The sequence below is a fragment of the Carettochelys insculpta genome, chromosome 4 (genome assembly GCF_033958435.1).
Source record: "Carettochelys insculpta isolate YL-2023 chromosome 4, ASM3395843v1, whole genome shotgun sequence".
NCBI classification, from domain to species: Eukaryota; Metazoa; Chordata; order Testudines; family Carettochelyidae; genus Carettochelys; species Carettochelys insculpta.
The window spans coordinates 74,024,975-74,040,738 of record NC_134140.1 but is presented as its reverse complement, the minus strand read 5'-3'; the positions used below and the strand labels follow the sequence as shown (position 1 = coordinate 74,040,738).

The 15,764-nt window shown below is 45.1% G+C and overlaps 1 protein-coding gene across 1 annotated transcript in view; it reads left to right on the top strand.

The window, feature by feature from the left end:
- Positions 1–3,583: 3,583 nt before the first annotated feature.
- Positions 3,584–15,764, top strand: part of TMA16 (translation machinery associated 16 homolog) — a 54,398-nt gene continuing 42,217 nt past the window's right edge. Inside the window, exons 1-2 of the mRNA XM_074993080.1 lie at positions 3,584–3,848; positions 10,393–10,505. Coding sequence (XP_074849181.1) covers positions 3,846–3,848; positions 10,393–10,505 — 116 coding nt within the window. The 5' untranslated portion in view covers positions 3,584–3,845. The remainder of the gene's footprint in view (positions 3,849–10,392; positions 10,506–15,764) is intronic.

Here is a 15,764-nt window from a genome sequence, read left to right as displayed (position 1 = left end):
GACTAATCAAACCAGGCTTCACAGAATCACAGGGCTGGAAGGGACCTCAGGAGGTCATCTAGTCCAGCCCCCTGCTTCAAGCAGGATCAACCCCAACTAAGTCATCCCAGGCAGGACCTTGTCCAGCTGGGACTTAAAAACCTCAAGAGATGGAGAATCCACCACCTCTCTAGGCAACGCATTCCAATGCTTCACCACCTGCCCGGTGAAGAAGTTTTTCTAATATCTAACCTACACCTTTCCCTCTTCAACTTCTGACTATTCTCCTTATTCTGCCATCTGACACTACTGAGAACAGTTTCTCACCCTCCTCTTCAGAGCTCCCCTTCAGGAAGTTGAAGGCTGCTGTCAAATCACCTCTAAGTTTTCTCTTCTGTAAACTAAACAAGCCCAAATCCCTCAGCCTATCCTCATAGGTCTTGTGCTCCAGATCATTTTTGTTGCCCTTTGCTGAACCTGCTCTAGCAAATCCACATCCTTTTTATACAGGGGGGCCCAAAACTGGACACAGTATTCCAGATGTGGCCTCACTAGTGCCGAATAAAGAGGAATAACTACTTCTCTAGATCTGCTCGAAATGCTCCTCCTAATGCACCCCAGTATGCCGTTAGCTTTCTTGGCTACAAGGGCACACTGTTTACTCATATCCAGCCTTTCATCCACCATAACCCCTAGGTCCCTTTCCATCATACTGCTGCTGAGCCAGTCGGTCCCCAGCCTGTAACAATGTTTGGGATTCTTCCGCCCCAGGTGCAGGACTCTACACTTCTCCTCCTTATTGAACCGCATCAGGTTTCTTTTGGCCCAGTCCTCCAATTTATCCAGGTCCCTCTGGATTTTCTCTCTACCCTCCAACATATCTACCTCTTCCCCTAGTTTTGTGTCATCCGCAAATTTGCTGAGGGTGCAACCCAGTCCTTCATCCGGGTCATTAATAAAGATGTTGAATAACACCGGCCCCAGAACCGAGCCTTGCAGCACTCTGCTTGAAACAGACTGCCATCCAGATATTGAGCCATTGACAACTACATAGAACTGAAAGGGACCTCAGGAGACCATTGAGTCCAGTTCCCTGCCCTCTTGGCAGGGGCAAGCACCAGCCCCATTTTTTTTGATCTATTTGCCCCAGATCCCTAAATAGGCCCCTCAAGGGCTGAGCTCACAACCCTGGGCTTAGCAGGCCAGTGCTCAAACCATTGAGCTACCTGTCCCCCTTCTGCTTACTTCTTGACCAAAAGGCTCCCAAAAAACTGATTTAACCAATACCTCCCCCTCCACACTTCAGAGGGTTCTACTCAGGGGATTCCTATGAGATCTACATCTTAACCAGAGATGATGACCACCCTGTAACCCCACAATATTTCAAGATTGGGGGTATTCTAAAATTTCTACCTGGGTGATAGCTTAATTTGTGACTTTATAACAACTTTGCAATAGGCAAAACACCACTGCTTTTTCCTGCTTCCCAGCAGCTTTTGCAAACAAGCAACTATTTACATATGCACAACCCATTTACATTTGCACATACACATCCAAACAACTCTTTCCATTTACATCTCCAAAGAACACAGTCTTCAGATTCCTTCAGCAGGACTAATGTCCTGCTGTCACATTCCTGACACTTTTAAGCCTGTTTGTTGTAGGATGACCAGCTATCTCCTTTTGGATGGAACACATTTTTGAAAAGGGACACTGGCAACTCTGGGCAACACAGAAATCAGACAATTAAAAGTCGGGTCAGTGGCACAGTGGGGCTAAGGCTGACTCCCTACTCGCCCCAGCTCTGCTCGGTTCTCAGGAAGTGCCTGGCAGGTGCCTGCAGCTCTAAGGCACATGCGGGGAATGGGGGTGGGGACAGAGGTGCAGTGTGCTACTCTCTGCTTCAGGTACCAGCTCTCAACTCCCACTGCTAGGAACCCCTGCCAGTGGTGTAGATGCAGTGCCTCTGGATGAGAACAGAACATGGAGGCTCCCTGCTCCCTTACCCAGGACCTGCTATCAGTTTCCTAGGTAAGTGCCTCCCAGACTCTGGACTCCCTCCTGCGCCCCGATGCCTTGTTTCAATTCTGAGCCCCTTCCTGCACTCCCAACCCCTCAGTCCCAGTCTAGAGTCCCTCAGACATTCCAAACTCCTCATCCTCAGCCCCACCCCAGCTCCTGCCACCTCACCCCCAGCATGTCAATCTTCTGTCCAGCTCTGAGCCTCTGCCTCCAGCTCTGAGCCACCCTCCCCGAACTCACACCCTTCTGGTACTCCGCCTTCAGCCCAGAACCCACATCCTTAGCTAGCACCCACAGGCCCCTCCAAAACCCCTCATCCTTGACCTCACTCGAGCCCTCAGACACCCCTACAGCCCCTACCCAGTGAAAGGCAGGGCGGGATGGAGATGGTGTGAAGGCAGTAGGGCAAAGATGTTTGCAACCTTGGCTTGCTAGTGTTGTGCTAAGCACAAGTGAATTGGAGCTTGTTTGCAAACTCAAAACTATAGAGTTAGGTCCCTGTCCTTGCCCCCAGCTAATCCCCAGGTCCCAGTCATGAATGAGTGCAGGGAAAGGGTTAAGCTTGCTGAGGTAACGTGAATCCCAGATGAGCCAATGGGAGTGAAGTAATTCTGTTTACACTGGCAACAATTGTAGTTCCCCCAGCTTTTCTCTCTGCCACAGGGATAAAGACCCAGAGGTGAAATGGCTGCCATCCAATTAGAATAAAATCAAACATATCCTGACCATTGCAAAATCAACCAAAGAGGTATAAATACAAGGGAAATGTATAGTTAGACATGTTCAGGTTTCTCGTTATTTTAAATTTGGGTGGACTGTTGGCTTGTCACCTTGTTTTGTTGCTGGCCGCGGTTTTTTCTCTTTTGTGTTGTTGCTTGACTTGAGATTTTCCCCCCCTGTAACTTTTAAGCTGAATTCCAGGGAAACATTTTTCTCTTCCTGCAACCCTATGATTTTTGTTTGCTTGTTTGGTGAATAAATCACTGCTGTAAGCAACTGATCTGATTTCTGTGACTTAAGAAGATATGCTTCAGACTAAATGGTCAGTTATTGAATTACAGGTTTTTGTGTGCAAGCTCTCCCCTGAAGGGAGGTTTAAGAGCTTGGGGCACTCAGACAGCAGCGCTTTTTTCTAGAAAAACAGGCGCTGAAACTCAAGTGTGATGATTCCTAACAGGGGTCAGGCTGTTCAATTTTAATGGCCTTGTCCCTGCACTGCTGTGGGACTGGTGCGGACTCCTGCCCCAGTCCCCGGGCTGCTGCACAGCGGTGGCGGCTCCTGCCCGGTTCCTCTGCGGCTGCAGAACCGGGGATGAGTTTGTTTGGGGTTCCGATGGAAAAAGGCGCCACTCCGTCCCGCGCGTTCTGCCAGAAAAAAGGCCCATCCCCGTGCGTCTTCTTAAAGGTCCTTTCTCACTCGGCGGTGGCGGCAAACGACCCCCGGGAAGTTTTAAGCTGAAGGCCGCTGACAGGCGTTTTGAAGCCTGCGCCACCCCTCCCGGAGCGCAGGGCAGGGAGGAGCCCTGGGCGGGGTGAAGGGGCGGGGTGGAAGTGGAGCGCGGAGAGGGTGCAGCGGCCTGAGGTGCTGGTTGGGCCGCCCTCAGGGCGGCCACGGCCAGGAGCGTCCCACAACGTCTAGTCAGAGAGCGCGGCAGGCCCGGAGGCAGGGCTGGACTCACGTGAGCTGCGGAACTGGACACTCGAGAGCGGGGCTCCCGGCCGGGCTCTTTCCAGGGCGGACCTGACGCCCAGTTCCGGTGTTCGCGGGGGGGTCCCGTCCCGGGCGCGCACGTGTGGCCATCCCGGGCTTGTGCCACTCGCTGGGCGGACACGTGGGACTCGCCATGGTGAGCGCGGGGTCGCGCTGCCGCCGCCGCCGGCTCCGCTCAGCGGGGTGACGGCTGGGCTGGGGACCCCAGTCCTGGGGACAGGTGCCGCCCGCCTCACGGGCTGTTCGTCCTGCTGCTGCCGGGCAGGGGCTCGGGGAGGGTTCGGTGTTGCTGCGGGTGGTGGGTCGCGGCCTCAGGCCGGCTGCATAGAAACCGGAGGGGCGGGGGGGGGGGGGGGGGAAGGGTCGCTGTTTGTGCGTTGTCCGCTGGTGCCTTAGGGCCGGTTACTTTTCCTTACACGTGTAAGGAAACGCGCGGATGTGGCGCGATCAAATCATTTCATGCGTGAAAACGCCGGGCAAATAATTATCGAAGGGGTCCCGCCACCGCTTCCGCTCTTTACAGCGCTCACTCCGCCGGCTTTCCCGGGAGCACCTACTTGGCCTTGTCGGTTAAAATTTGGGAGATACAATTGCAAAGAACAAAATAAGAAGTTACTTAGAGATCGTAAAATTGAATTATTTTCAAGTAATTAATTTACAGTGTATTAAAATACTGTCTTATGTAGCTGTGCTGTTCAGTAAAAAGTCTAAAACTGAGATTTTCAGAGACATAGGGGAGTTTCTATTAATTTCTAATGAAAATTTAAATCTTTGCTTGACTGGATTTAGGACTCTTTTACTATATTTATAGTTAAAATACAAATTTGTAACTTTGATGTTTAATATACGGGGCTATGCAGTCCATACATTTTGTAATAATTCGTTTCAGCTGTATTAACAAAAACATTCTACCTCAACATACCTCAGTAAGACAAATAATAAAGCCATGCCATAACTTGGTATACCTTTAGGGACAATATTCTTTTCAACACCTTCGCTCCTTTTTTGTAGTAGAAATACTGTTGTAGATGTATTTTGCTATTAAAGGAATAAGATTTAGATGTTAATCTTAATTTCTGTTCGACCCAGTTTTTCTGCAGGCCTAATGTAAGCTGTCCAGGTGGTTAAGTCCTTGAAGTATAAAAAAACTACTTTGTCTATAGGGAGTTTCTCTAAAATACTTGCTTTAGCTTTCAAGCCCAAATATTCAAAATATCCATAACCCCTATCCCCCAAGTTGCACCTGCAATTTGGTACAATTTGACATGTTTACATTTAAGCAAGTATATTTAATTTTTTCCCTACCCTAAATATAGGGAAGCTAGCATAGTAAAATGCTACATTGTCCATATTTAATGGCAACCGCTAACACACATTCTGACTTGCAAACTCTGCTTTCAGCATTTAAAGCAAGAACAACTAAAAAAAGCGCTTCAGGTTGAACCTCTCTAATCTGGAACACTCTCGTTTGGCAACATCCATAATCCGGCATAATTTTTTTAGGTGGGTGACCACTTATTATGGTAGTGGCCAAGTTTTCTGTGATCCCAAAAGTTTGTGTACAGCCCTCAGTCTTGACTCTCATTGTTCTGTTATCAGTTTTAGCTTTAATTTACCCCTGAATGTCTTCTAAGAGCCCAGTAAGCAGCAGAAGTATTGGTAATGGGCTAGAGAACGTTGATCTCCTGTGGTCCAGCAAATTTCTCTGGCACTGATCAGGTTTGGAGAGTGCTGGACATGGAGTCCTAGTTGTGAGCAAAATCTGTTGTAGTACAGCAGAGTTGTACTATTAAACTTCCAGACATTTATGGCAGGTTCTTTAATCAGGCTTTTTCTTAAAACTGTTCTGTAATCAGAAGAAGCAATATGACACCTGTTGCACAGGTTGGAATAGTATCAGTAGTCTGTTAAATCAGTTCTTTCCTTTTCTGTGTCAACTCATCAGGACAGAAAATCATTCTGTTTTAGAGATGATAAACAGATTTTAAACTGGTAAACTAAGATGGATTGCAGCCAGAGGTCTTCCCTATCTGTAGAACACACATACTAAACAGAGAATGAAAAGCTAACAGATGGTAGTAATATTTAGTTTGTTAATTAAATATTAATTAATTCTGACTCGATCCATTTCAAGCAGTTCTCTATGCATTGTTGATCAAGGTACAGCAACTGAAACTTCTGTCTTTTTGGGCACTGGACAGAATTTTGAGAAATACAGGTTAAACCTCCCAAACCCAGAATTCTCTCGTCCAGCAACATCTTTCATCCGGATGGACCATGGATGTTACCTGTAGGAGAGACCTGTGTTGGAAGATTAGTAAGGGGAGCCCGGCTGCCTTAGACAGGGGAGCCCAGTGAGGCTTACATCCCTGGCCAGAGGCACAGGTGGCCAGAAAAGGCCTCCTTAGGGCTGCAGTCATCATCCCCGGGGCTGGTACTGTGCAGGTAGTCTGGCTGAGGCTGCACCAAACACTGGCAAGATGGGCGCTATGGCAGCTGCCTTGACTGGTCCAGATCCGGCCTCTGGGCTGGGGCTGAGGCTGGTACCTGCAGGGCTGAGGGTCAGGGCCAGCATGGTGCTGGAACCAACCTCTGCAGCTGGCCTCTGGAGGTAGTTGGGCCTGTGTCAGCCCATTAGAGGCCAAAATCTGGCAGGAGGTAAGGGGACTCCAAGACTGGGGGAGGGAGGGGAAGAAAGAGGAGTGGGCAGCAGGCCATCCTTTGTCCAGCGAATTCCCTTGTCTGAGACCAGTCAGGTCCCGAGGGTGCCAGATGAAGGAGGCGCAGCCTGTAGTTGGCTGGTACATGTATTGCTGTTTCACAGTTGTATAGTGTTGAAAGTGAATTCTCTTTTCAGTGTGTTTCTGAACTGAATACACTCATCCCTCGCTATATGAGCATGACTGGTTCCCAGATTTCCACTGGTAGGTGAAAACTCATAAGAGCGATACTGAATTCCCATTAAAATACATGTAAAAGTCTCTGATGTGTTCCAAGTGCTTGTAACTTGACATAAACCAGTTGAGTGTAGGTACTTTTCTGATGTATTTGAATAGTTTGGCACTGGAAATAGGATGTAGCATACGTATGTAGAGCAGGGATTCCCAGCCTATGGGTCAGGACCCAAACATGGCTCACCATTAGATTTGTTAAGGGTCACCAGCTGGGCAGTTCCCAGCTGCATGTGGCTGGTAAAGAAGCCATTTGCAGTTTCCTAACACTGCTGCCTCAGGCAGATATCTATCACTAGAGATAGCAGTTACCTTATGCTTAGGTGCTGAAAGCTTAACACCTGAGTTAATTGGTTTTAACGACTGTTACCTGCTGGGAGCAGGAGGGTTCATGGAGTCAACCAGCCTCGCAGCCCTGGTGAAGAGGTTGCATGAAGAGAAGGATTGTCTTAAGTCTGGGTCTGTTTAGGGGTGGGGTGGGAGTCTAAGGCTGGGGGAAGTTTGGGGTTGCTGGGGAGGGTTGTGGTCTCCCTGTTTTGCGGCCAGGGATTCCGTGGCTTGCTCATATTAATGGGAGAAGTTCACTCATTTAGTGAACATAGGTGGGCAGATGTGTCCCTCATTGTAGCGAGTACTCCTAAATAAATTACTCTTTAAACGAGGGATGGGTGAAGTCATAGGAGCCTAGGATTATTAAGTAATTCCTCTAGTCAAATCAGTTCAGTTTTTTTCCTATACTTCATACTGCTCTGCTCTCCACTGCTTTGAGTCGCCAAAACTTTGGCCACTCAAAGCAGCAGTAGAAAGCCTCCTGGCAGGCTGCCCAGGCTGCTGCTGCTGCTCCACTCTTCTTCCTGGCTGCCCCCTTCTCCCAGCTTTGAGAACAGCAGTAACTGACAGTGGGAGCCTGGAGCTACTTCTCTCCACCCTGGCAGAGCCCATGATCTGGATCCAGACCACAGCTTGTCTGATCCAGGCTCCAAGGCTCGGGGCTCCAAACCCTCCACCCCGCCACAGTCTGGATGCTATGGAGGGGGATCCTGAGTCTTGGTGTCCAGAGTCAGACAAGGCCACAATCCAGTTGTGGATTGTGGGTTGGGAGTTCCCCACCCCACTATAATTGATCGTCTGATGCTGATATCACTTGTGTGGTAGTAAATGGTGTTGAAGCCCTTATACTAGATTTGTTCCCTTGTTATCCTTATGCAGTGGCTTATTGGTACAGATTCTGCCTCCATCATATTGTGATGTCCCCATCAGCTGAAACTACAGAGCATTCTATTTGTATTTTCCTGTGATGTTACAAAACAATGTTCATGTTGCTGTGTATTTAAGTGCACAGTCTATACATAACTAAATAGAACAGTATGACTACATCTACACTAGGAGTATCTGTCTACAGAAATTACTGTTGGAAGAGATGTTCCAACAAAACTTCTGTTGACGGTTTGCATCTACACATAAAAGCAGATCGATCTTTTTATCTGCTCTGTTGACAAAAGGACCCTCCAGAGTGTCTACACAGCTTTTGTGTCAACAGTTTCTGTCAACAAAATGTGTTTTGTTTGTACATGCTCTGCGAGCTTTGTCGCCAAAACCCTCTAGTGTAGATGTAGCTTACAACTTCGCCTTTGTCCAGAAGGAGGAATTTACTTTGGGACAGTGGTGTAAGATTTAAGAGGAAAATTCCTTGCTCCTTATGGCATGTGTGTATTTTTTTTTTTAAATACCTGCCTTGTTCATGTTGACAATGCTATCAGTTTGTTGTGGCTCATGTGACTTCAGCCAAGTTACATGCTAGCTGGCTATTAATATGATTTTCAGTTAGTTGCGTTTGTGTGTCTTCTCAAGAAATGCTAGAGGAAGCAATTTATGCAAATTAAAATCATCACATTAATAGATTTATGGGCACTTGTGGGGGATGATTACTTTATTACCAACCTTACTCCTGTTTTTTCATTCCTTACACATCTTCATTGTCACACTTCTCAGTAGTTTTTCCATTGACTTTCATTTTGGTTTGTAGTAGGTAGGTTTTTTATAATTGTGTTCCTATGTGTGTTGTCTTGGCTGTGTCTATGCTACAAAAATAACTTTGAAGTTAGGCATTACATCAAAGTAGCCAGCAGAGAGTCTACACGCACTTTCCCTTACCGTTGAAGTAGGGAGGCCAACTTCAAAGTCCTTACTCCATTCCCGGGAATGGAGTAGTGCCCTACTTTGAAATTTAACTTTGAAGTAGAGTGTGAAGTGCCTCTACTTTGAAGTTGCTTACTCCGAAGTTGTACTTCAAAGTAAGCAAATTGAAGTTATTTTTTGTAGTGTAGACACAGCCCTTGAGAGGTTTCTTGTTTCAGGTTGGGAAACAAGGTAGTGTAGAGATGAGACATGAGATACACTAAGCCCTTGATTTTTACGGACCCCTATTTAGTGGACTTCGGGAGCAACAGGTGTCTGCCGTCCTCCTGGTTGTTCCCAATGCCTGCTTAATTGGGGCCTGTAAAATCCTCAAGTCTGCCCTCCACCCTCCCCTGAAAAAGGAAGGGACTTATTGGGGTATTGCTTCCAGCCACCACAGTCTACCTTTGGTGAACCCTCCACAACGGCATGGACTGCTGCTGCCCAGAGCCACCACGTGCTCCTCCCACCAAGAGTGGGGTGCGTATGTGGGTGAATGGCACTCGCATATGCGCCCCACCCTGGTGGGAGGAGCATGTAGCAGCGCTCCAGTGGTAGGAGTTGTGGCTCTTCCAGCTGCGCAGCGGGGTCCAGCAGCTCCAGCCGCGTGCAGAGGAAAAGCTCCAGCCACGTATGGCGGAGTCCAGCAGCTCCTCCAGCGGCGTTGGTCTGGTGAGTCCCCGGCTTTTCTTTGGTTGTGGTTGCGGCTGGGGCGGCCTGCTGGAGATGGGTGAGCAATTCGCCCTCGTATTTAAAAGACTTTTTCCGGACACCCCTCTCCCTCATCAGTCCATTAAATCAAGGGTTTACTGCACGTTCCTTTTAAAAGATGCCCTTCCTGTAACGCAAATACTTACTTACTTAAGCTTTAGCATACTGCTGGTTGTAAAACTCCTTTAGTGCAGAAGCAACTGGATTTCTGCTGCTCCACCAATATGGGGCGCTACATTTTGGGCTCTGTAGTCTTTGTGGGTGGTGGCTGCAGTCTGTTTTTTTTCTGTACAAGTTAGATTGGCTCCCCACAAGAGTTTAAATGGAGCTTTCAGTTGATCAAAGTTTAAATATCAGGATATACTGGAAATTACATCCTTGTCAGGAAAGAGAAGTTGGTTTCCTCACCACTGAGTTCTGTAAGAAGGAAGGGGTTTTCTGGTGGTAATAGAATAGCAATCTGTTTTTTGTTTTTTGTTTTTTTTAATTAAAAAAACAAAACAGAACCCCTTCTCTTTAGTTTTAAGCTGGTATATGTTATAGTTACATGATTTGCTTCAGCCTTCAGTGTTTTGTATATGCCTGGTTTTCATATTTGTGTGGCTATACTTCAATCTGAGCTCACGAGCTTGCATTTTATTCTTAGTATCAGAAGAAGTTAACATGAATATAACTTACATTATCCTTCCTAAACCCACTGTTATGGATTTAGAACCTTCTGAAGTGTTGGTGCACAAATCTCTTTGATGAGGTGTTATTGGCTTCCCTTTGAGCAATCTTTTACTTTGTTTGTGAAGGGAACCGAAGTCTCATTTTATTGTTTGTTATATTTCATTTCAGCCAAAAATACCAAAGGGCGGAGGAGGCGGCCAAGAGAGAAAAGTCATCCATCCTTACAGCAGAAAGGCTGCTCAGCTTACAAGAGAAGTGCACAAACAAGAAAAGAAGGAAAAGTGAGTTAATTTGTGCTGATGTTATCCAGTTGCAGGAGGAAGCAGGGAGCAGGAGGAAAGGGGGAGTATGTGTGTTTTAAGGATTACTTTGAATTTTAATTTCAGAAAAGTGAGACTTACTAAGTTTGGAACCTTTTTTGGTAAGTAGGTAAAACTAGGAATAATTAATAAAAATATAAAACAAAGATAATTAGGCTGAATATCAGGCATTATTTCCCATTGGTGAATGTTGTTCAAGCTTTGGAAGGTTGGGTGAAGAGCTGGAACAAATACAAATCAGTGGATTTTTAGCACTCTGAGAGTAAGAGGGGTAGGAAGTGTGGGTCTGCAGAGTGTGGGATGCATGTGGAAGATGGGGGGCGGGATGTGCAGGTAGCCCACGACTGCCCTAGATCATTACATAAAACTGTTCACTAATGCCAGGTTCTGCCAGATGATACTTAACTTTTACTTAATCAGTCTATTCACTGAAGTACTTTTTAAAACGATTCTGAATAAAATATGATTGGTAACTGACTTGGAGCTTTCAATTGGTTTGAATCTACAGCAAGTTGATACTGAGAATAAGTTTGGTTTGAATTCTGTTTCTTGTGCACAGTTGTCCAGAGCACAGAAAACATCACAGTAGCTGTCCTATTTGGTAGCCTTATGAAAGGAGGGAGACTGAATGAGAACAGAGCCTGAAGGGAAGGGCACTGTTGAGAAGGGTAGAGTTTGTCTAGTGCAGGCAGAAGAACACATTTGATGAAGAGTTCTCACTGTCCCTACTGTTTGAGCTCCTTTGTGACATAGTAAACTGATGTCCTGGTGCGACAGCCTCTTGCTTCTGGGAACAAATCTTCTCAAGCTAGGAACACCTCCCCCCCAACCAGGCTGCTCAGTGCTTTAAAAGTCTGCTTCTTGGCATTTTAAATTTCAGTATAGATAAGAACATATTTGGGTGGCTCACTGCCACTTCACGTTTTGTGTGGTATGTGCATGATTAGAAGTGACCAGAACAGTTAATCTGGCTTTTCATGAACTACTATGTATATGTTAAGTGTTTACTTTCCTGTTTATAGGGTGGAGACAATAGTAACCAACCAGGAAGATCAAACCTCAGTGTTAAAAAGAGGGGTGTGTCTACTGCAGTGCCACCTGGCAGTTCTCCCCATCTGGCTCCCCCTTCCAATAGCCTCACTGATCACAGAATCTTCCCATGACTCTGCCCTTCAGACTGACCTCAGCTTAAGTTGACCTCTTCCAGGGTATTAGAATCCAAAAGACACGTTACAAACTCTAAACCTAGGTAACTGGAGGAGTCTTTGACAGGACCATACCCCATGCTACTCAGGATGTCTTCACGCAACCAGTCCTTTTTAATCAGTCCTTTTGGGCTGGAGTTCCCATCTGTTTGAAGATTCAGGAGTCTCTCTCAGACTTTCCTGGAAGCAGGCGTCCCTTACCAAGAGACATAGAGTTCCGCTCTCCTTTCTTGTCAACCCCAAATTGAGCGGGGCCACTTCCTTTTTAATTCCCTTCTCCTCTCTTGACATCTGCTACAGGTATAGTGCAGTAGGACCTCTTGGGGCTAACCCTCATCAAGCCCTGCAGGCCTTGCCAGCGTGGGGCTTGTCTGCCGTATCACAGAATCTAAGCAATGGTGATGACTTAAGTAACAATAATCAGAGTAAGAAAACAAAAGCAAGTGTGGTGTAAAGTGGTATTTATTGGGAGTTTCGCTTTTTAAGAGTAGATTATGGCAGTGTATTTAACTGAGTCTCTGAATTTGCCTTGGTGTCTTCTACCTATGCTTCCATTGTTGTCTGTCCTTTCTTACTCTTGGCATTCAGCTCTCCTCAGCCTCGGACCCATCGTTGTGCTGGGAGGGATCACCATAATTGTGCACAGAGCATGTGGCGTGGGCTAGTCTGTACTAAAAGTGTCACCTTGACGCATCCACAGTGCCAGTGAGGAAAGTGCTTCTTTCAGTGTAGTTGCTGTACCTCTGTGAAAGACTAGCTCTGTCTGTGGGAGAAACTTTCCCACCACCATAACACTTTTTCTATCTTGGCATTTAGGTCAGTGTAACTTATTCTGGTTGGAGTGATTTAAATCACTCCCCCCCCCCCCCCCCCAAAAAAAAAAAAAAAAAAAGGGGGTGGGGGGAGAAAAAATCAAGTTACCAAAAAGCTAAGACTGAGAGTATGTCTACGCTAATGGGAAGATCCGCTTAGGACTAAACTGAGAATTGCCTCTCCTCTTGCAGGTTCATGGATCAATCTTTTAAGGTATCAAGAAATTATCTTTGCCTCACATCCAGAGGTGATGTGTACCCCAGTCAATATGGGAATAACTGATATCCCCCCACTATAACATAATTCATTTTGATAGCTTCTCTAATCTACCTTAGCATTTCATAGTCCCTATCGTTATCCTGTTTGGTGGTTGGTAATATCCCTACTGTCATATTCTTCCTATTAGAGCATGGAATTACTACCCATGGAGATTCTATGGAACATTTTAGTTCATTTAAGATTTTTACTTTGAGCATACATTTTCTTTCATGTGCAGTGAAACTCCCACCCCCTTCTGATATATTTTGTACCCTGATATGACTGTGTTCTCATTCCACCAACGTTCTGTGATGCTTGGTATATCTATAGCCGAGGCCCTCTTCCCTTTTTCTTTCCAATTGACTACGCTGTTCCTTTCTTTGCTGCCTCTGTTCTTTCCTGTATCTCTGTCTTAAGACAGTGTCTTCACTGCCGTGCTGTGCCAAAATCTACCACCACAAGAGCACAGAACAAAAGCAAAGCTATCCAGCTTGTCTTTTTTTTTTTTTTTTTTTTGCATATATCACTTTTTAGTTTTTTGAGAAATAGAAATTGAAAGCCCAGGACTTTCAAGAAGCAAGTGAAACAAGTGCTAATAGTTAGGCTGGACAGACTAGAACCATTAATACTTTTTTAAGAGCCTGTATGTGCAGCATGTTTGTGATGAAATTTAATTGTAACTCTTATTTTAAAAATTTTTTTTATCTACACTCACTTAGTCACACCTTGCTGAATGACAAGTCATGCAAACATTAAGTGATGTGTGGAGAAAACAGATGTAAAGTGAGAAATGGCCTAAATCATAGACTGGAGCACATTGACCTTCATAGCTCTCTTAGAATAACAGATAAAATATGCGTTCCATACTTTTCACATATGTGAGGTATGTTAATTCTAGTGCTTAAATAATGTTTATGTAAAACCAAAGGTCCAATTATAATACTGGTTTAGAAATGGAGAACTTCAAATGGAGGAATGTGTACAGTGTATTTAGATATAAGTAAGACTACATCTGTCTCTTATGCCTTCCATTCAAGGATTTTAGTGGGCTTTGCAACCATCATTTAAGTATGTAATGTAGAGCATGACAAATATTAAGTAAAAATGGTTTAGAATGACAGTAAGTAATTCACAAAACTGCCGTTGTCATTAGTATCAGATCGAGTCTACATTATAATCTTAGACCTACTTTGGTCACTTGAGGGCTTGTCTACAGAGGAGATTTATTCTGTATAAGTTAAGGTGTGAATTTATAATAGTATAGTTATACCAGTATAATCTGGTACAGACGCTTTTGATTTGGTAAGAGTGTGCCTCTTTTTAGTTCAGCTTCTGTTGCTTGGAAACAGGTTAAAACTGAACCAGAAAGGACACGTGCTTTGATACTGGGAATAAATAGGAAGGATTGTATAACAGTGCCAGTAAATCTTTATCTTGTTGAAGGTTGCATATGTGTATCTGTGCTGCATCTGATAAAGGAAGCACTGCCACATGTGTCAGAATGCATGCGGCAGCCCACCTTCTCTAAGCCAGCGATTTATCTGCCTTACACCTTTGAATATTGCAATAATGGGAGGTCACTGTAGCCCTCTGAGCACAAGAACCACTTTTACAGCTAGTGGAGGAAGACGTAGGAATAGACTGACCTAATTACATGGTAACATAATTCAACAGATCAGACAACAGTACTTGCCAAGACTTGTTCCCAAGGCAACAAACATTCGATAGTATCTGGCTGATGTACAGAAGTGTCTGCAGTGCAAAACATGTCTTAAAGAAGTGTAGGAAATGCTCCAGCCACCTCATACTCGTGAATGGAGTTTGAAGACACAGTTTCGTGTCGTCTTTGAGTCTCTCTAATACAGTGCAGGCAGAATTCCTTGGAATCTCAGTTCAGTAGCGATTGACCCTTCTGTTGAGAATGAGTGCTCCAGGCAATGGGACGTGAAATTAGAATAATGCTCGAAGCCACGAGCCATCTAAATCAGGGGGTCTAAACTTTTGCAGATGACTATGCACTCTCTTCTGGAGTCTGATTTGTCTAGCGTTACCCTTCCTCTCTGCTCCCCCCATTTTCTCCTTGCTTAAACTACTTGCTTACAAAATCAAACAAAGACAGAAGTGTCACAGTATAGGACTGAAAAAATACTTGCTCATTTTTATCATACTATAAAATCTAGTAGAATATAAATATTGTGCTTGAATTTCAGTATATAGAACAAACAAGATGTGGTCTCTATAAATTTTAGTTTGTACTAATTTTGCTTGTGCTTTTTATGTAGCTTGTTGTAAAGCTATGAAAATATCTCAGTTAAGAAGATCTTTGTGGAAAATCTTTGCTACCCACCAGGGAACAAGGTTTAACCTGTAGAGAGTGGCACGGGGTTCCCCACTGAAGTGCTAACTTCAAAGTTTGGCTTTATCTTCATGGTTGTCACAAAGAACATGTGGCTGACATGCTTTGAAAGGAAGAGCGATTTATTGCTTCCTTCAGTGTCTCCTAGGGTAGAAATAATTTTGTTCAGCTGTCAGATGGAATTTTGTGGTTCAGGTAATTTGCTTGAAAGAGGAAGTTCACTGCTGAAATTTGCAAAATAAAGATCAACCAGTTGTGAGCTGCATTGATTTTGAGGGAATTTTCATGAACATGTAATGGAGTAGGCAGTACATGTTTACGATATCTTGAGTAGAGCTGGCCAAAACATGGGATTTTCAGTTTGGGAGGTGTTTGCTTTGTTTTAAAATTGGCTTTCATTCTGCATTGCAACAAAATTGAATTTACCAAAATTTCTCAGTAAAGTTTTTTGGTTCCCAGCTTTCATGGAGCTCTTGCTGGAGCAGGGCGGTCCTAGGACTGAGACTCAGCTGGAGGTAGAGCTGCCTGAGAGCTGGAGCCAGGGCTCTCAGCTCTTGTAGGCTTTCTGGTCTGCAGCAGTGAACCTGG